This window comes from Seriola aureovittata, chromosome 14, assembly GCF_021018895.1.
Source record: "Seriola aureovittata isolate HTS-2021-v1 ecotype China chromosome 14, ASM2101889v1, whole genome shotgun sequence".
Lineage (NCBI taxonomy): Eukaryota > Metazoa > Chordata > Actinopteri > Carangiformes > Carangidae > Seriola > Seriola aureovittata.
In genome coordinates this window covers 6,756,539-6,776,940 of record NC_079377.1, presented here as the reverse complement: position 1 = coordinate 6,776,940, position 20,402 = coordinate 6,756,539, and the positions used below count along the sequence as shown (strand labels likewise).

General features: G+C 44.3%; 1 protein-coding gene across 3 annotated transcripts in view; it reads left to right on the top strand.

Annotated features, from left to right (window-relative positions):
* The first annotated feature begins 2,744 nt into the window (after positions 1-2,744).
* The window catches only part of unc5b (unc-5 netrin receptor B), a 51,024-nt gene continuing 33,366 nt past the window's right edge, over positions 2,745-20,402 (top strand). For 2 of the 3 annotated variants that reach the window (XM_056396147.1, XM_056396145.1), the window contains exon 1: positions 2,747-3,574. In XM_056396147.1, the coding sequence (XP_056252122.1) occupies positions 3,487-3,574 (88 nt within the window). In that variant the 5' untranslated portion in view covers positions 2,747-3,486. Of the gene's footprint in view, positions 3,575-20,402 lie in introns of all 3 variants that reach the window. The other variant, XM_056396146.1, reaches the window with a different exon arrangement.

The window sequence follows — 20,402 nt, the reverse complement described above, 5'->3', positions numbered from 1 at the left end:
TAGAGCTTGCAGTGTTTACATCCTGTGTGACCTCATCAAGGTAGATGTGTCGCCAAAGTCAGTCACATAACAACTGTCGAACAAGCTCCTCACTTCAAAGTGCATCGAATTACTGCTAAGTGACAAGATTTGAAAACGACTGGGGATAATATTGTATAAGTGTAGACTCGATAGAGTTATAATGTTGAGTACAGGGCTATTATATGAAAGAAGGGACAAGTAAAAAATGGAACAGAAACACAATCAGAAAGTACGGCATGCACAGACATGTAAACAGAAAATGCATTTGCAGCTTCAGAAGGCAAATCTGTCTCAAACACAACCTGCGAACTTCATTTCACGCATAACCTCTCTCGCTCTCACTGTCTCCATCAGTGTCCCTCTTCTCTGTCACTCTCCTCCCACCTCTGCTGCTCTCTCTCACCAGTCACAATAAAGACTTGGAGAATAAATAAATAATCCTGAACGTATTCTGTGCACCAGGAAACAGCGTAATTGTCATCAGAGGAGGGAGGCACTGGGAGTCATCACTTGTCCGGACGGATTATGACCTTTGAAGTTGGATTTGAGCAAAGTACAGCAATGCTGTTCTGTTGCCAGATACTGTCACATCTTAGAGAAGGGCCTCGCTCTGGGCTCAGCAGCATGCGTGCGTACATACTGGCTTTCTGACAGCCTCGCCCCATGCTTAAAACTCTGGGCTTCACTCTGTTTTACTCTAAAGTCTCTTATTTAATCTCAAACAGTTTACACATGTGTTAATCCAAACTCAAGGTGCAAGTCATGCAAGAATAAACCCTTTCCGCACTGACCAACAAAGTGACTCAGCAACAGAAGAAATAAATGTTACACTCAGTATGAGTCAGAGTGATAATGCCCATAGAGAGTAGTGTTGTAGAAAGGCAGAAAGTAATAATCTGTGATATTTTCATAGAAATAAATGTCTGGTTTTATTCTTGTCATCATTCAATAATATAGTTTATAGAGGTGACAAATAAAGGAAAAACCAACATTAAAGGTCCCATACTTTACACTTTGTTTTATTTTTTATATTTTTTATATTTCTGGTTCTAACAACCAAAAACAATCTCAATGTATGTATCTCAGACTTCTCTCTAGAGCTCTTGCAACAAAATCCAGTCATTGTTTTTTTGAGTGATTGGATAAAAATATAACAGATATCAGGTAAACACCACCAACCCCATCCTGCAGGGTTGGTTGGTGTGTCTGGGTGGGGCAGGGCTTGGGGCACGGCTGAGAGTGGTGACTGTATAGTTGTGACATCACAAAGTTAAGGAAGTCCTGACGGCTCGTTTTAAGGCTCAATTTCTGAATACAGGCTGTGTGCATTTCTCTGTGGACTGACACAAGTATAGAAGCTGTATATTCAAAAAAGACATGGAAATCTCACTTCATACAATATGGGACCTTTAAGTTTCCAAAACAAGATCAATGCTCTTTGGCAAAGATTCTCAGAGTCTTTGCTCCAACAGACGGATGAACACCAAAAAATATTATATCTTTTGGTGTTTTGATGATGGTATTGGAGCGCACTGTTTCAAGATCTCCCATAGTTGTTCAACTGGGTTGAGGTCTTGCGACTGTGAAGGCTTACCATTTGCATCATCATACAATTTTAATGAGCTCTCGTGCGCCACGTGGAGGCATTTGTACTTGTTATGATTCTCCATCCATTTATTTTTTCTTTTAATTTCTCACCCATCTATACATCATATGCCCAGTTAGTGAACACATTTGCATAGATTTGTTGCTCTATATAATCCAGTGTTGTGTAGGTGTCTCACAGGGAAATCTTAGGGGCAAAGAAACTGACATGTTCCCAGCTTATAGATGAGTGTTGGTAATAAACTGTAGAAGAAATAAGAAGAGGAAGATGAGGAGACTCCACTACATCAAATTCATACAGGCCTTGTTTTAAATAACAGCTGATCTGTGCAGCAACTGAAAGCCTTTGTCATCATTAGAAATAAACTATCTCCATACCAACACAAGACTGATGGGAAGCTGAAGTCTTTAGCTGTACTTTCCTGCCCAATCACTGTTTGGAAAAAAGAATAATCCACATTAAAGCCTCCAAAGCTGTGCCCCCCCCCCCCCCCCCCCCAAATGTGGTGTCCATGCAGTCACCAATCAGACACCATCAGCACTGTCCAGTCACACAGGGGAAACAACTTCAATAATGAAGAGTAGAGGCAGAAAATCCAGTCAGCTCTCGTCCTCATACATTGGAGACAAGGCTCGTTTATGAAAGGGTGCTCTCTTGTGGCCACCCGGAGGAAAATGTGATCCAGGGATGCAGGAAGGATGGATTGACAGGAAATAATATGCTCTCATAAACCAGGATTGGTGCCACTGGACTCCTTTTATAGAGTCAAGACTGCTATCCACAGACTGTTCATATTTACAGCAAAAGAAGGGGAATTGTCAGTCATTGCATTTGAAGATAGACAGATAGATAGATAGATAGATAGATAGATAGATAGATAGATAGATAGATAGATAGATAGATAGATAGATAGATAGATAGATAGATAGATAGATAGATAGATAGATTGATTCTCATAAAATAAACTCATGAACTCAACCTCATTTGTCTGCAGCTGAAGCTTGGTTGTTCCTGCTGAATCCAGAGCGGTGCTGTTCGCTCTAGGGTCCGGGTTTTCTGTCTCTCCCCTCCCATCTATTTCCTCCTCGCTTGCTACTAGTTTACCTTCACTTGTTCAGCCTTCACTCTGAGAGGAGGAGGAGGATGGTGTATGATTGGCCAGGCGGGGACTGGTAGTCCGGAGGCTGGCGTTGAGCTCCGCGTTGATCCCCGTGTTCTTGTTTACACCTTGCGGACAGGGACAAGACAAGACGCCCAGGAGGGGGGGGGGAGTCCAGTGTGCGACTATCTGACAGCATCGTCCCGTGGTCCTTATTTTGTATGGTCGCAAACCAAGTTTCTGTTTGCTGGGAAATCGGACTCTCTCTCTCTCTCTCTCTCTCTCTCTCTCTCTCTCGTCTGATCCACGTCTCTCCATACACAGCAGCGATGCGTCAAACTTTCTGGTGACTTTTGTGGCACCGCTGCTCTGATGGCTCCGGGTACAAGTAGACCTGGAAATGAAATCCACCAGGAATAGACCCGATCAATTGTTTCTTTACGTCCACAGGGTGTGATATCTACGGAGCTCCTCAAACTTTGATTCCGGACGGAAATTACACCCTTTCAATCTTCCTCAGACATCCACACGCTGCTGGGTGATGGATGTGTTTTGAGCTTTGTAGCCTGTTTGCGTCAAGAGTGAACTATTTACCAACACAACGGCACCTAACATCAGTTACTGGACTTGTTAGTATTTCCTGAGAAATCTATCACCGTCTAAAAGACTTTGCTGGTACAAGAGCCACTTGGTGTGTCAAGAGCACCGCAGGTTACCCCTGTGTGGACGACGAGGTTTCGCAACGGCGTAGCCGGAAAAGATGCTCTCTGTTCGGACGCAGCGTGACCAAGGTCTCGGTCCTCTGGTTCTTCTCCTCCTGTTTGGGGGATATGTCGTGTCTGGCACTGGTAAGTCCTGATATTAAACATCTGTTCGGACTCTAATCATTGTCAAGTACTGTGCACATGTGATATGGCACAGTATTCCCAAAACACACACTCACATGTGGCACAAAACACACACACAGTTAGATTTTTTATTAATTAGACCAGATAAAGTTTAATAGCAAAAAAAAATGTTCAGACTATCTACTTTTACTAAAAGTACCTCGGACTCACCTCCAGACCACAACCTTTGGTTCCATGTGAATAAAAAAAAACTGTCTTGGATCACAGCTTACTTGTAACAGTGCAGGGGTCTGGGGTCTGGGGTGGCGTGCTGACCAGCATTTTTTTTTTTTTTTTTACCCTCAGCAAAGTCTTCAGCTTTAGACCCGAGCTCAGAGCACTCTTTTCTACTTGGAGCGGAAAAATCAAACTCCCCCGGTGAGCAGGGAGTAATTAAAGTTTTGCTCCATGCCTTCTTGGCCTCTCCTAAAAGAAGCAGCAAAAAGAAGCAGCAAAGCCCTGTGAAAAGTAAGACGGAGCACTTCAAGTGCTCCGGGGGAAGAGAAAGAGAGAGAGTCGTCTCTTTTTTTTTTCTCATTGCAAGATACAGCATCTAAATATAGTGACACTTGTTTTAAGCTGGGGTGTAGAAGTTGTTTTTGAGACACTGAAGTCACTCAGCTGAGCATGAACCATTAATACTTTTTGAATCATTATTTTCTTCGGTGTAGTATTGCAGTGTGAACAGAGCAGGCTTTGATCAGTGGATTGCCCTGTGTTAATGCCATCAAAGAGTGCAGGCCAGCTCTCAGAGAGATGAAATCACTTGGCACACAGGGCAGGTCACTGTCACTGAGCTGATGGGACAAGACCTGACCACCAAGGTGACTCTGTCCGTCTCCAGTGTTCGATTAATGGTTGCCCCTCAGTGTGGCCTGTTGGTAGCCTGGACGTTTTTCCTCCCCTCCCCTTTTTCCAGATCAGATTGAAATACAAGGCAGAAATCTGAGGGTTTAGTGGATTGTGGATTAAGCTCGGTTTACAGTGGGGAAAAAAAGAACAATGTGGACAACAATGAGTGCAGAATCTACACAAGCTTTGCTAACAGACCACTCCAATAAATAAATCTGACCGTCTGCTGAAGAAGTCAGTTTTTTTTGGTTTGTTTTTTTTTAACTTAATGACAGCTGTAATCTTCTGAGGGACACACTGACTGTCTGTCCAGGTCTGTTGCAACTTCTTTGAATGCCAATAAGAATCCCCGCTGTACCTCCCAAGGTCCTGTGCATGTATTATTCTCCGAACAGTCAGAGCAGAAAAGCAGCTTACGTTTATTAAAATTGTGGACCGTTGTGAAATCCTTGCATGAGAAATGAGAAACGTTGATATAAACAGTGGTGGATTGCAGGGCTGGGAGGAAGAGAGGGGTGGGGGCACTAGGGGACAATAGCTCAGTGTGCCCCAGTAAAGTTTCTGTCTGGGAGAGAAGATATATTTAGAGAATACATGATGGGACAGACAGATTGCATTTATCTTCTCTCCTGTTGTGTGTATGCCCCCCCCTCCCCTCCCCTCCACACACACACACACACACACACACACACACACCTCAGCCCTCCTGGCCCTGCCCGTATTCTGGATGTGCTGAGCTCACGTTTCTGCTGTGGAGCTCCTCTTTCTGTGTTGACATACACATTAATTACCAGGACTGCCAGGAACACTTGTCTGGAGTAACCACCCTGCTGTCCACTGTCTCTCTCAGCATGTGTCATTATTAATGACTTCATCAGATTTAGAAAACCGACATACGGCAAGTGTGTTTGCGCGCTGTTTGTGACACATCAGGATTAAATGGAGACGACCAGGTGCCCAGTAAATCTTTTGAAGGGTGGGGAGGGGCCCGGGACTGGTGTCCAGACCGAGGAGGTCAAAGACGGGAGGAGAGCGAGGGTGAGGGTAGCGAAAGGGCAGTCGAGTGTTCAGAGTTAGGGAGCGTAGCATGTCAGACACTCCCAGAGAGGACGGGATGAATAGTGACACTCTTTTAGGATGTGCTGTCTCGTTTGTGTTAAGTGTGGGAATCCTCTTGCTCCTGAATGACAGTGCGGCGGATGCAAGAAGACTCGCGTTCTTTAATATTATATGTGTGCAAGTAAAAGGCTGCTGAAATATTTGTCACCCTTGCGACACAGTTTGGCCACAATTCTGCAATTTTGCCACAGCTTAGATATGAATTTCTTTTTCAATGCACGGAAAGAAAGGAATGTAGCAACAAAGCGAACCTCAAACAAACACCAAAGTAGATTTGGCTTCAAAGACACTCAACAGATTGAGATGTCAGATTAGATTAAAGTGTCTCTGAAACATGTAGTCATAACAAAAGTGCTGCCAGGCTGTTGCATCTGCAAAGATTTAGACAGGTGGTTGGGCACCATGATAAATAAACAGACAGACAGCTCTCTTTGGGCCAGGCCAGAGGCCAGACTAGTTCTTCAGGCAAGTCCTGCTGGCAGACCCGAGCAGGCCACATTCTGTCCTGGAGCAGTGCATTAGTTTTATGGCCGTCAGGCGGCAGGGGATGGGATCGCTGGCCAGCCACGGCCCTCTCTGCTGTATTATTCATATGTGCAAAGTGGTCTTTGTTAATATTTAAAATGTGCTTATGATGCTCAAATTCTCAAGGAGAAAGAGGTGGGAGGGGAGCAGCTGCTCAGCTCTTATTGGCGTAACTGACCCGGGTGGCTACAGGGGGTAGTGAAGGATTTTAGGATACCAATAGGCATTTATAGACTAGATAAAAGAGTGGCAGTTCGAGCAAGTGTGCCAATTGCAGTCGGGGGGGCTGTGGCTGAGGATGTGTGTGAACCAAACAAGGAGAGGGGTTACGCGGGGTAACGCTATCCATCTGAAACTGAGGAGGAAAAAACAGAAAGAGGAGATGGAAGAGAAATGAATCCGTGAGAGACACATTGAGATAGATTGATCTCAGGGCATGGCTTTTAAATATCCTTTATGAGAAAAGAGTGGAGAAGAAAACTCCATAGCAGTGGCATTCAAGCGTCATTAAACCTCTGGCACAGGCCACAGAATGAGGCGGCGCATGTGGAGAGGGGGAGAGAAATAGGTGGAAAAGAGTTAGAGGAAGGCAGGTGATGTGCAGCAGCACCAGGTTAAAGCCGGCAAAGCCGCAGAAGAAACAGTGGTTAAGAGAGGAGGATATTGTCGAGGTGGAGGGTGGAAAGTGAAGAAGAGACACAAATCCACCAGGGGGATGTTTTTATTAAGGCTCTTATCGATGGAGAGAGCTCACAGTATTAAGAGTAGACATGTTTAATGCTTTACCAATACTGTGCATGTTAGATTGGACCATAAATCTGCAGCAAACAGCAAGGGCTCTGTAGGAGGGCAAAACAGCGAGGTAAATGGAGGAGGGCGCTGACTATAAAGAATGGAAAACGGAATTAGTAGCAGAGGAAAGTTTCAAGCAGAGATTGGCAGACCTGAGATGAATATAGTTTTAAGCACAGGTCATTATTTTGCCCTGCAAAGAAAATATGCTCCCACGTTATTTAGAATGTGGGGTGATAATGATATAATCAATATTATAGAGCATGCCAAGTAATTAAAACTGTGTGTGATTCAAAAAGCTCGCAGGAATCCTGTACATAATTATCATCAAGTGAAGCTATTTAAATATCTCATGTAATGCCTTCTTGGATTCTGGTTAAAAATGTCTTGTTTATCTCACACCAGATGGTCTCTCTCCTACCTGCGCACGTTCATAGAAACAAATGATGAAATACGGGAATGTTTCAATTTATTCCAAACATTTAAAGCAATTGATGTTTGGAATTTAAAAAATGTTTTTGATCGGGCTGTTTATCCCAAGGTCGGACGAGTCTTTTTATTAATGGCAATCATGAAATGCATTTTATTCTTTCAATGACGTTTGAATTTGCTTCTAAATAAAACATAAGATATTTTGGCGTGGGTCTTGAAATGGCCAATGAGTGGAGTAAAGAAAAGAAAAAAGTTGAGTGAGAGTGGAGCGAGAGAGGGGGATGGATGGATGGATGCAAAGGGTGGAGGAGGGAGAGTTTCGGTGGCAGATGGGAGCTGAAGTTGCTGCTGGGCCGGCAGGACAGGGTAGTACCCCCTGCCCCTCCATCCTGCCCCGTGGGGGGAGATGGGTGGGGCAGACAGGGAAACAGGAAGAAAACCTCTGTGGGGTTCCATTGTGCTTTAGATGAATAGGAGACTCCAGAGAGCTTTTTCTGCCCCTTTGTGTGGGGTAAAGGGGGTCAGCAGCAGAACACACACACACACACACACACACACACACACACACACACACACACACACACTCATTTAGAACTTCAGCAGGAGCTATGCTTGCATGAGTGTGTGTGCATGCTTCTTTAGAGGAGGTGTGTTACTGTTGCATAACCTCTCATGCACAGGAAAACACTACATCTGCTTGTTTCAGCTAAAAAAAAAAAAAAGAACACTGACGCACTTAATGATTGATATGCTAAGACATGCTCAGTGACATCTGACATCAAAAGGACAGCACACACCCACCCACCCACACACACATACACACACACACACACACACACACACACACACACACCCACAAACACACACACACACACACCCACACACACACACACATATGCAAAATGGAGCCACATCCTCCGATGAAGAGGTAGCATTTACGTGTATAATGGTGGGAGACCTGCTGGGTCACTCGGGAGGAGTGAGTGAGTGAGTGCAGGAATTTTCATTTAAGATCTCAGCAGCACTCTGAGCATCGTGACCAATAGGATCAGGATTCACTACGGGGGGTCGCGTCAGATCCCGAATAAACCCCCTTCACCCTAAGATACACAAGCACACACACACAGACACACACACACATACAGCCTAGACACACACTTGGTAAAAGTGGTTGCGCTGAGGACCATAGATCATAGGCAGTGTCAGCATTTGATTGGCTGTGCTGTGGTCCAGCACTCTGCGTGTGTCCTCATCTAAAAAAAGAAAAAAAAAAAGGGTTTTCAGGGCATGTAGATTTCCCTCATCTTCTTAGCAGAGGCTTTTTTGTCTTCAAGAGGCAGTTGAGTCAAGTCCACTCAGAGCTTAGACCACAGCCAATCTGTTAATGCTTGTGTTTGTGTCTGTTTGTATCTGAGAGTGTCATGTGGGTTTGACTAACTGGAGGAAAATTACGCTTAAAGGGTGTTAATAATGCACTTTCTCTCATCAGGGGAAACGTGCTGCATAAGAAAAAGGCAATGGCAGTTAGTTTTCTTCGGACTCCCTCTTTATGAATTTGGCATACGACGCCACATTCCCCCACATGCACGTTAATAAATTGCCCTCACTTGTCGTCATTTCCCCTTTCCTCTTCCTTCAATCTCCTGATAGTCTCATCAGCCGTATTTATAGCTTTATAGTCTCACATATACCAACCTCTGTCATCCATATCTCACTCACTCCGTCTTTTTTTTTTTTTTTTTTTCCAGCCAGCTCTCTTGTGGAGTTTGGAAATTGCTCTTTAGAAGGCAGTGTGAAGAATCCCATTTCTCTGAGCGTAACGCTTATTAGGGTCCCATCTGCCCTCGGGGTACTTACGAATGTAGGGGGTGGGGGTGCGGGGTGTTTGGGTTGTCGTGGGTAGGTAAAGGAGGGGAGCGAGGGGAGCTTTGTCATGCCTTCGTGTAAGTGGATGTGGGTGCCACTGGGGGCTGGTGCGAGGTGGGAAGGGGCTCTTAACACCGCAGAGCACACACTGAGCAGCTGGTGTGTCTAAAGTGGGGGAATGACACACAGACCTCCCTGGAGAAGCGGGCGTATCAAGCGTATGTGCACATATCGCCGGCTGAGGGAGGCGACGGAAATGATCCTGCGTCCTTCTGTCTGCATTGCGTGCAGCTAGGCAACAGCAGGACTTTCAAACAACTTACAGTGCCCCCCCCTTGTGTTTTAAATCAAGGCGAATGATGCTTAATGAGTGTGTTTGTGAGCGTGTGTCGGATGCAGGGAGTGGGGCTTATGTGATTGGCTGCATGTCAGCAGTGTGATGCTGTGTTATTTAATGTAGTGACTGTCGTAGAGTTAAATCACCATGTTTGTCTCTCAAGCTCATTGCCGCTGTCTGTAATGGAGAGTGATTGGCCACTTAATCAGAGGTTAACAAGGGCACACCCAGACCCCTCCTTTCTGTTCCTTGTCTTTCCTTTCCTCGACTCCTTTCTCCTTTCCTTGTCTCTCATTTCCTTTTCTTTCTCTTCTTTCTCCTCTTGTCAGTTTGAGCTTTAAAGATTGTGCTTAAGGAAAAGGTCTGCTGTGCCGTATCTAGCTTCATCCCCAAAACATATGCAGACACATACAAACACGCGCAGTAGGGGATATAATCCCTGTTTCTGCTCAGACACTCTTGGATCACAACCACAGCAAAGAGAAGAGTGTAAGAATGAGATCTGCCCTCATCCACCCTTTAATTCCTCCACCCGTCTCCAGCTCCAGGACTTAATTCTTATTTCTCCTCCAGAGGCTTTGACTGGGAGCCTCCGAGCGCACAGTAAAGATTCTGTTCTCGCCTTTAGATGCAGGTCTTAATCAAGGACTGACAGGCTCCTCTTGGCGCCGTTTGTGTGTTTGGCATGGGTGTTTATGTGCGGTGGGTGCACGCTGATGGGAAGTCAGACGTATTGCTTCGCTTTTACTCCCTTTTCTGCATGGGTCAGAGTGGGGTCACACTCCCAGCCTCAATCAGCACACAGCTCTCGTACACACCCCATCTCTCGCGCTCTGGCAGCCGTTCTGATTGCACAGGAGGAGACCTGGTTTGTCTCCTCCCGGTGCATTCACCACGCCAGGTGTACACGGTGTGCGCTGCGGAATGCCGCCAGATATCAGTTGCGGAAGAGTTAGGAATCGTTTTAAATGAGCGCCATGTGCGAAGGAGTGATGGGACGACGTCTGCTCTAATGTGGCAGATGTACCTGCATGTAATTAAGGTTAGATTTAAGTGTATGAGCTCACACATGCATGAAGTGTGTCAGTGGGTGTGTGTTTCAAGCCTCTTACCTGCTGCTGACCAGATGGGCTCAACAGCCGACCTCACGCTTACCTCTCCCCGCCATTCCGCTTAGATTAGCTGGTGAGCTGAGCTAAGGCACACAGCCATTATAATGGACACATCAGCACCCCCCCCCCCCCCCCCACACACACACACACACACACCCCTTACAACGCCCGATCCTGCACACACACATACAGATAGACACACATAAAGCACATGTACACAGTCCTCATTCTTCACGTAGGATATTTAGGATGACGATACACTGTGTGTGTGTGTGTGTGTGTGTGTGTGTGTGTGGTGTGTGTGTGTGTGTGTGTGTGTGTGTGTGTGTGTGTGTGTGTGGCTGGCTGGCTGGCTGGCTGGGCAGCACCCGTGGCCTGCTGTTTATAGGGATTATGAAAGCAGATGGACAGCCATGCTGACTGGTGAGGGTTCATTAACTCTGGGAGTCTCTGCTCTGACTCTGCCGCTGCTGTTGCACAGCTTCACTTGTCTCCAATCCTCTCAGCAACAAGCCATGCTGTGTGTGTTTCTGTGTGTGTGTGTGTGTGTGTGTGTGTGTTTGTGTGTGTGTGTGTGTGTGTGTGTGTGTGTGTGTGTGTAGGTACAGCAGCTAGAGAAAGCACCTTGCACGGGCAAAGGAAAGCCACATAGATGTTTATCGATCGGGAATGGATGAGAGCTGAAAATTTGTGCGTGATTGGTTTACATGGAGCCGATGCAGCGGCCGCCACTTTTTGGTTGTTGCGCTCTCTGGTGTCATTATGTTAAACTGCTTCTAGATTAACGTCATTTGTATTGAAACATTCTTTGTGACACTTTGTGTCAAAGAGTTTTTTTTTGTGCATCAAAGGAAACAGGAGAAACATGTTTCATGTAATCTAGTTTCCAGCAAGGAGACATCTGAAGACTTATGATTTAGCGTGATGCAATATCTTCAGCAGAGGACCATTTCCATGACATTTCACTGCTCTGCCAGGGGAGATGAATAGGTATAGTTATAGTGGGTCATTAAACACTGAGCGGTGTCTCTCTGTCTATAGCTTCAACCTTCACGCTGCAGCCAGCTCCTGCCCTCCTCTTCCACGGCTTAATAAAGGAAACATGGATCACGTAGGGACAGACAGACATACCTGTGGAGAGCCAGACAGGCCGACAGACGGACTGGCAGATTCCTGGGCAGATGGGTTGTTTGGAGCCCCCCTCCCGAAGGGCCTTGGTGCCATCAGACAGACAGAGGAGTAGTTTGTCACTAGGGATGGGAAAGGAGAACGGGTTACAGTCCAGAACCAGGAATCGTATCGGAATCTCCCAGCTTATCATTGGCATGTTTTTCTGCTGCTGGAGACTTGCAACAAGGAGTAATCACGGTGAAGATGAAGAGACGGTCCAAAGCATGGCTTCATTTCCCGAAGGAGTAAAAAAAAAAAAGATCATTTCAAGTGAGCCAGCAACATGCTGAAACATCTTTCTACACAACATGGGCTCAAACTCCAGGAGTGCCGTGTATTTGACACGCTATGCGCCGCTTCCCAAGCCGCACGTCCACAGCATTTCCCATACACAGGCTCTACCCAAGCAGATTAACTCACTCAGTTTCAGCTGAGGTAAATCTTCCATTAGAACGCCTTATTTCACATCATTTTTAGCCACACACCTGTCTGAGCTGTGTGCGCTGCAGTAACTCAGTGAGGAGTAGAGGCTTCTCTGTGTGCAGCCGCCAGCTATAGCCTGAATAACTGAGGGTAAATATCCTACGTTATAATAACAGTAGCTCCATGCTGGCAGGGTTTGCAGAATTTGACTAAGAAAACCTAAATGAAAACAGCAGTGAAACAGTGGAGCACCTGAGTCATACTGTTTACACTGTGTTCAGACTCAGAGATGATAAAACAGTTGCACTGATGCTGAAAACCTGCGCACAGGCCTACTTTTTTCCCACACAGAAAATTGATCAGGAATCATTAAGGGAATCAATAAAGACTCACACTGATAAGCAGAATTGATAATGGCATTGGGATCAATAAAATCCCATCCCTATCAATCACCCAGGGTCATGGCGGCTTAGCAGGGATGTGACCGGGACTATGAAAACAAAATCTTTGAAAACAGTAAGAATATAGTAACTAATGATTGTTTTCATTATCAATTATGATGCTGATTATTATTATTATAGTTTATTAAATGTCAGATAATAGTGAGAAATTCTCATTAATATTTCCCAGAGCTCTTTAAATTGTTTGTTTCATTCAAAATCAAAGATATTTAATGTATCATGGCAAGAAACAAAGAAAAGCAAAAAACTTCCTCGTCAAATTCTAAACTTTAAAAAAGAAAACAAGAAAAAAACCACACAGATAAAACAACAACACAAAGATTACCAACTCAACAGACCCTCAGAAACAAAAGGATATCTTTCTGGTGTTTTGCCCCCAGTGCTCTGGGTAAATAACGCCAGTAACTGAAAAATATTGGAGTTTTGCAGTCAAACAGCAACAGATTGTAACTTCACTGCAGCTCTTGAAGCCTTTGTGATGAGGTAAGGGAGGCTTTGTGTTCGATTTAGGCCAGGAGAGTATGAATGGAAAAAAAAACACACACACACACACACACACAAAAACAAACAAAAAAAACAGAACATTTTCGTGTGCATGTCAATGTCCACCTACGCCTCTGTCAGTACCAGTGTGTGTGTGCATGACTTCATATGCGCGTGCGCGGTCTGATGAGTGTGTGTGTGTGCTGAGATGCTGTCGCTCATGGCATCCCTCTTCATGCTCTTGTGAGCGTGAGTTTGTGAGTGACAGTTATACAGTGGCGAGGAGTGTGTAAATCTCCTTCCCTCTAAAGCGCTCAGCAGTGGGCCTTACATTAGCACAACAATTTACACATCTGTCCTGAGGCGAAGAACAGGCAACTCTGAGAATAATGAAATAGAGACTGTGTGTGTGCATATGTGTGTGTGTGTGTGTGTGTGTGTGTGTGTGTGTGTGTGTGTGTGTGTGTGTGTGTGTGAGAGAGAGAGAGAGAGAGAGAGAGAGAGAGAGAGAGAGAGAGAGAGAGAGAGAGAGAGAGAGAGAGAGAGAGAGAGAGAGAGAGAGAGAGAGAGAGAGAGAGAGAGAGAGAGAGATATCAGTAGAGGTAGGAGAGACTCTGTAAACAAGAGACAGAGGAGGTTTATTAAAACCCCACCACCACTCACCATCCTTTTGTCCTTCCTTTCTCTGTGTCCTTCACCTCCTCTCCCCCTCTTTCAGTCAGAGGAGCGATTACATGCCTCTGTCTCTCTTGTCTTTCATCTCTCTCCGTGAAGAGGAGAGGAATGAAGGTCTTCTGTGGCGTGTAATTACACAGAGACATCCTGGATGAGGGCGTCTGTCTCCACAAACAAAAAAGAGCACCCCCCCCCCCCCCCTCCTAAATACCTTTTGATAGGGGGTGATCTAAAAAGAGACATTTAAGTGCCTTTGATCCACCACAGGGCCCTTGTCTTTACCTGCCACTTATGGACGCCTAATAAGTACTATCACAAGTCTATTTATTTCATTATAAGCACTGACACTAACATATGCGTGGCTCGGCTCCAGCACCATGGGAATGATGTACACAGCTCCTCCATTCATTTTAAGCACATAGTCATAATCATGACACATTTACTGGACGCTGTTCCGATCTTGTCCATGAGTCATATTGCTGAATGATTATGGAAGGACGGATTTTTACAGGCTTACATTGGTATTGGCTCATCCTTTAATTGGCCCAAAGCACATTTGCATTCCAGGAAGGTAATAATGAGGCTCTTTGGAGGCACTTTAAATGAGAAAGTCATTGCACTCTGACTTAACTCAGCTCATAGATGTGATGATGCCTCCAGATGGCTTTTTTACTGAGTGTGATATGGCCATTTCGTGTACATGATCATACACTTACCCAACACTTTGGAAATAGCTAACTTCCTAGCAGGGCCACTGGTCTCTTGTTGCCCATTTTTGCATTATAGAATTTTTAATTGCTTTGTATTTCGTACTCGCAACAGAAGAGAAATGCAAATAGAGCAGAAATATAAAAGCCTGTCTGTGTTGACGCTAATTGTTGTTCATCATGAATCTAGTGGCCGAGTGTTGTATGCAATTAAATATTTTATTTTATTTTTTTGTCCCTCCTTCTTCAGCACCTTTTTTCTGTTTGTATCAAAATGTACGTTTGAGTGTTGAGTGGGAAGCAAGCAGAGGTCATACAGTGTGGTTTGACATTCCGCAGAGGTCGCCGAGGTCAAGCAGCTCTCTGTTCGAGAGATGGAGTCGGACTGAATGTGTTTAACGTGTCTTTTTTACTTGTGTAAATCCGCCCCCATTCACGGAGACTTAACTGTTTCTCTGAACTCGCTGGGAGATGAAGTGAGTGCTCTGGTGCAGCTCAAACAGACTTGGCGTCAGACAATAGACCAGGGTCTTCTATTGCACTTAGCTGAAGCTGCTGAATAGACTCTGAATAGACCTGCAGTGGTGTGGCCATGCAGCTGCTGGACAATAGCCTGCTCAGCAGAAAGGCAGCCGGTGACCTCGAGGTCTGCTCCGGCCCTGTCCACTCTGATCCCTGAACCCTCAGCAGATAGTCAGCACCACAGCAGAGACCCTGCAGTAAACGGAGCAAATCAACCGCAATCACAGTTTGGAGCTGTAAACATATGCAGTACAGCCTCAGGTCTTTCACAATTAAGGAACAGGGCATGCTCTTTTTTTGTGAAGAGTTAGATGAGATCAATACCCCTCTCATATCTGTCGCTACTCTTAATATGCAGCCTTGTTAGCTAAGCTTAGCAAAAATACTGGAAGCAGGGGGAAGTAGTTAGCATGGTTTAGTCCAAATATTAAAAAAGGGTTTAAATGTTACTACTTAACACATGATATCTTTCTTGTTTAATCCACACACAAACAGAAATGCAATAGTGAAAAGTTGTGGTTTTATGGGAAGTTACATACTGGAATTGGAATTTCTTGGCCAGATGCACTGACTTCCTGATGACACCGTGAAGTTGTCAGACATCCAGAAGCTCTTCCAAAAGGTCAAACTATTCTTTAACTTTTGACTTAGACTGCATGTTTTTTTTGTTTGTTTTTTTTTGTTTTAAGTTCATACATATAAGGGCAGCATGGTGGTGCAGGGGGTAGCACTGTCGCCTCACAGCGAGAAGGTTCTGGGTTCCCGGGCCTGGGGCCTTTCTGTGTGGAGTTTGAATGTTCTCTCCGGGAACTCCGGCTTCCTCCAACTGTCCAAAAACATGCACATTAGGTTAATTAGTGACTGTAAAAGTGCCCATAGGTGTGAATGTGAGTATGAGTTATTTATCTCTATATGTCAGCCTTGTGATGGACTGGCGGCCTGTCCAGGATGTTCCCCCGTCCTCACCCAGTGTGAGCTGGGATTGGCTCCAGTGCCCCTGTGACCCTATAAGGATAAGCGGTATGGATGGATGGATGGATGGATGCACACATGATCAGTGTGACTCTGCTACATGTGCTAATGTCTTGTCCAGTTCTCCTAGCGACACTGAAATCAGTGATGATGAGGTGCTTATTTTGCGTTTGGCAGTGCACTCAGAAAATTTTAAGATGTGAGTTCTTAGTAAAAACAGGCAAACTGAAATCACAGACACACACTTTTACTGACCCGCTCATCTTTCTTTTTTCAAGCAGACTAGTGGCAGATAAGTGTTTCACACACTTAAAACTATGTAGCTGCACCTAAAATGGATAATGGCTTATAGGTTTTTGTCTAACTGGGTGGGGATTTATTTTAAGATATGTGGATCCCATTTGGAAATGAATTCACTCCGTTTGGCTTCAGGAATCCATCAGACTGAGGGAATCACTCTTTCTGTTTGAGCAGGAATAGGAAGCATTTTATTCTGCTTTAATAATAGCAACTCTTTGAGCCTCAGACATACTCTCATTTCCTAAAATAAACACCATCGCCACTCTTACACTCAAAATCAAACACAACTTCACACAAATTCCACTATCAGGAATAAAAACATCCACAGACGCACAAAGCGACGCAGCGTTTGATCACAAGCGGCCTCCCCTCCTCCCCATTTGTGTTTATTCTGGGGATTATTCTGACCTAATCTCTTTAGAGCATAATTCAGATTAGATTTTGTGTTATTATTATTGCTATGTCCATTCCCTACTGTCCTGCTGGGATTTCCTGACTGCCGTAGTGCTCCTGTGTTTGGAAAATTGATTAAAACTGCTGACCACTGCCCTAGATAGCGTAGGCTCCAGAAAAAGTGGATGAAAAAAATAAAAGCGAACACAAATGATACACTGCTGCATTTTCTAAAAAACATGTATTCTCAAACAGAACTGTGGGAGTACATGCTGAGCACAGAGGCAACCAAATGTAGAAATCCCCCCTTTGATTCAATTATCCTGCATCGATCTACAGTGAAGCAGCAGGGATAATCTTATTCATAAATGTTTAACAGTACACTAAAATGCAACTTTTGCCTTGACCAACCAGTTACTGGGAGTTTGCTTTGAATTTAAAATAACCATAACGAGAGCAAGAAAAAAACAGCAAGAAAAAAAACAAACCCTAAATCCTCTTCTAATTACCTGAAGCAAACGTCTGTATGTGCGCAGTTAAAGATGGAGCTCCATCTGTATTTGAGCTTCCCAAAAGTCGCTCCACAATTTGATATTCAGACGTCATGTTGCATTTTCAAGATAAAGTTGCCATCTGCCTTTTATCTGTCTCTAAGCTCGGAATCTGAACAAGTGAAGCCTTGAATAAATTACAGTATATTCGCAAAAATCACAGTGAGTGCAGAAAATAAAAATACATTCCCTGTCCTTCATTAGCACTGAAGGTCCAAACTTTTGTCTCTATTTTCTTGCCAAAAATACCTTCATAAAAACCGTGCAAGAGTAAGATTTTTCTGCAATAATTGAGCCAAATGACAGTGAATCATTGCATAAAAGTACTCCTTTGTATATGTATGCTTCCTTCTCCCATGATTATTTTTTCAGCTTCATTAGACAAAAATCCATTTAAGTAACTTTTGCACAAAAAAAAAAAAACAGTAAATACATTTCTGCAACAGTAAGTACCGACATTCACCTTTCACAGACACATACACTAGTTCCCTCAGGCCCAGAAATACGCAACCTGCACTTTCGTCTTTCCATTGCTCCCCTTTGCTTACTTGTTTTTCTCAATTAAGATGAATTATAGAATTGCATTGGGGAGCAGGGACAAGGAGCGGTTAGCCCAGAGGCACTCAGTCAATGAGTTGGAGAGAGAGAAACAGAGTGCTGTGGATATTTTGGTCTGTGCGCCTCACACCCCTCAGATTCCTAATGGACCACACGATATGCAGCGTCCGCCAAACATATGAGAGCCCGTGCATGTGCGTAAGCAGGAGAGAGAGAGGGCGGGAGGAAGAGGAGGTGAAGCTCGGGTTTATTGCTCATATGTGGAGATGGAGGAGATGAAGGCAGTGAGGCTGGGGGGGGGCGCGGGGGCTGTGTTTGTGCTGGCTGTTGGGGACTAGCAGAAAGACTGGACTGCAGTGTATATTTCATTAGTCTTTTCTCCTTCAGAGGCCCAGGTGTGTGTCACAGCTCCTTCTGTTGGCAGCCGAGCACCAGATGATTAGATGAGCTGCACCTCAGTAAATGGATACTATTGATCTCCACACCTTGTTATATGGAACACCTCAGAACATGATGAGTCTAAGACAAGACGGCATGATGAATCTCACGCTGTCCAAAATTGCCTCTTCTGCTCAGCTAACTTTCTCTCTTTTTCATCTTCACCCTCCTTAAGTACACAGGTAGCTTCACTTCATCCCATCCACGTTGCTTCCCCGTGTCTTTCTATCCCTCTTTCCTTCTTTTTTTTAATTTGCCCTACTGATTGCTTTCAGTGTCTCACCAGCCATTAAAATGACTGCAGACTGTGTAATGTATATTAATGTAATGTGCTTGTACTTTTAGAGTAGTTTTGCTGTCCATGCTATAATTTTTCATGGGGAGAAAACACAGTAGGGAGCCCCTGTGTCAGGCAATTAAATTGAGATTGTAATGCGTTGTTTTCCCACATACTATACGTGTGCAGAGTAGTCATGCTGTCTGTGGCTCAGAGCGGGGGCCACCTAAGGGGAGCCTATCACAGATAGAGATGACAGGTCAAGGGTCACAGAAAGGTGAGGCCAAAGCACAGGCATGTGCATGAAGCCCTGATTTTTGTTTTTTTATCAGTTGTTATGCAGCAGAACCATGACGGTACTATAATATTGAGCAATGAAGCCTGGGATGTAGAATTATCAGAGGGCTGTGACATCTGACCTACAGATTTTCCGTGGATAAATTGCAGTGTTGCAGTGTTGTAGGTTATGAGGGCACCAGTGTGATATGAATCCTGAATGTTATGAACTAGCTGCTGTGTGCTGCCGACTTGATAGTCTGTCATAAATTTCACTTAATGCATATTTACACAGAAGCTGCATGCACACAGCGTCTCATTTCATTCACATCAATCATTTGCTGTTTGCTCTTTGGTGTGTAACTAGCGTGTTAACTATTCAAACAGGCCTAATGTTATTATTGCGCATGTGATGTAACTCACAATACTGACAGAATAGCGTTGTATATCTCGCATGGGTTCTGTAATCTCAACTACAAACATGGCTCACCTGAATGTTCTCCAGCCGCACATCCTCAACACTCTCTTGCACACAGCAAAAGCTGGTTCTTTGTTGTTGGGGAAAATAGAAGTTGTGAAGTCAGTCATGCTGAATAGATTGTAAATTGTGGGAAAGATATAAACACCTTTATGTTTGCAGCGTGCCATTGTGCCTCACAAATGACCCGACTGACCGCAGCCATATGAGGGTCAAGCAGTTCTATTCTTAAGCTTTCCAGCACAGTATGACCATTCAAGAGCTGCACTGTTGTTGCTCTATGGACCATCAGTATTAGGGGTTTTCTATCCCGAGACATCTGGCGAGAGAAAATAGAAAGTTTAGAATTGGTACTGTCACAGCACCTGCATACTCTATACTGAGCCTGTAAAACACTTTATCTGTTTAACACTCCTATAATCAATATTTTTGTATTGATAGAGGATCAGATGACTATTTGTTAAGTCAAAGGGGTCACTCGTGCAGTCTCCTTTAGCTCTACAGAGCATTTTAACATCTTTAAACTTTGTGTTTTGGTTTTCTGGCCCACAACTTCAATTCTCTGGCTCGGTGTCAATGCTCTCACCGGTGTCGTTTTCAGCTGTAGGAGTAAGCTGCTTTCATCAAGTCCCCACTGTGTGCTACATGCTCAGCACCAAACCCCAGGAAGGTGTTAGCCACTAGCTAGCGAACATAGTGGAACATTTAGCAGCTAAGAGCCATCAGTTTTCCCTCAGGAGTTGGTGGAAACCAAAGAAGAGCTAAAAGGAGAGTTCTTTTTTGGATTATTATTATTATCAATAAAAAACTGTTTGCTAACTGTTTGCTATATCATCTTAAAAGGTAATAATAGTGGTATGTCAGTCTTGTGTTTACAACTTGTTAGTAGTAGCCAAAGTGGCCAAAAATAATCAATTTAATCTATTTATGTACACTGCTGTTCACTGTCAGGAAGTGGTTTGTCTATTGTCTCTGTCAGTTTTGGGATAGGAGCAGAAGCGCTGGTTCTGTAAAGCTCTTTTGGATTTAAGTGTCCACCACATACCACAAATTTAACATTAATGTTATGT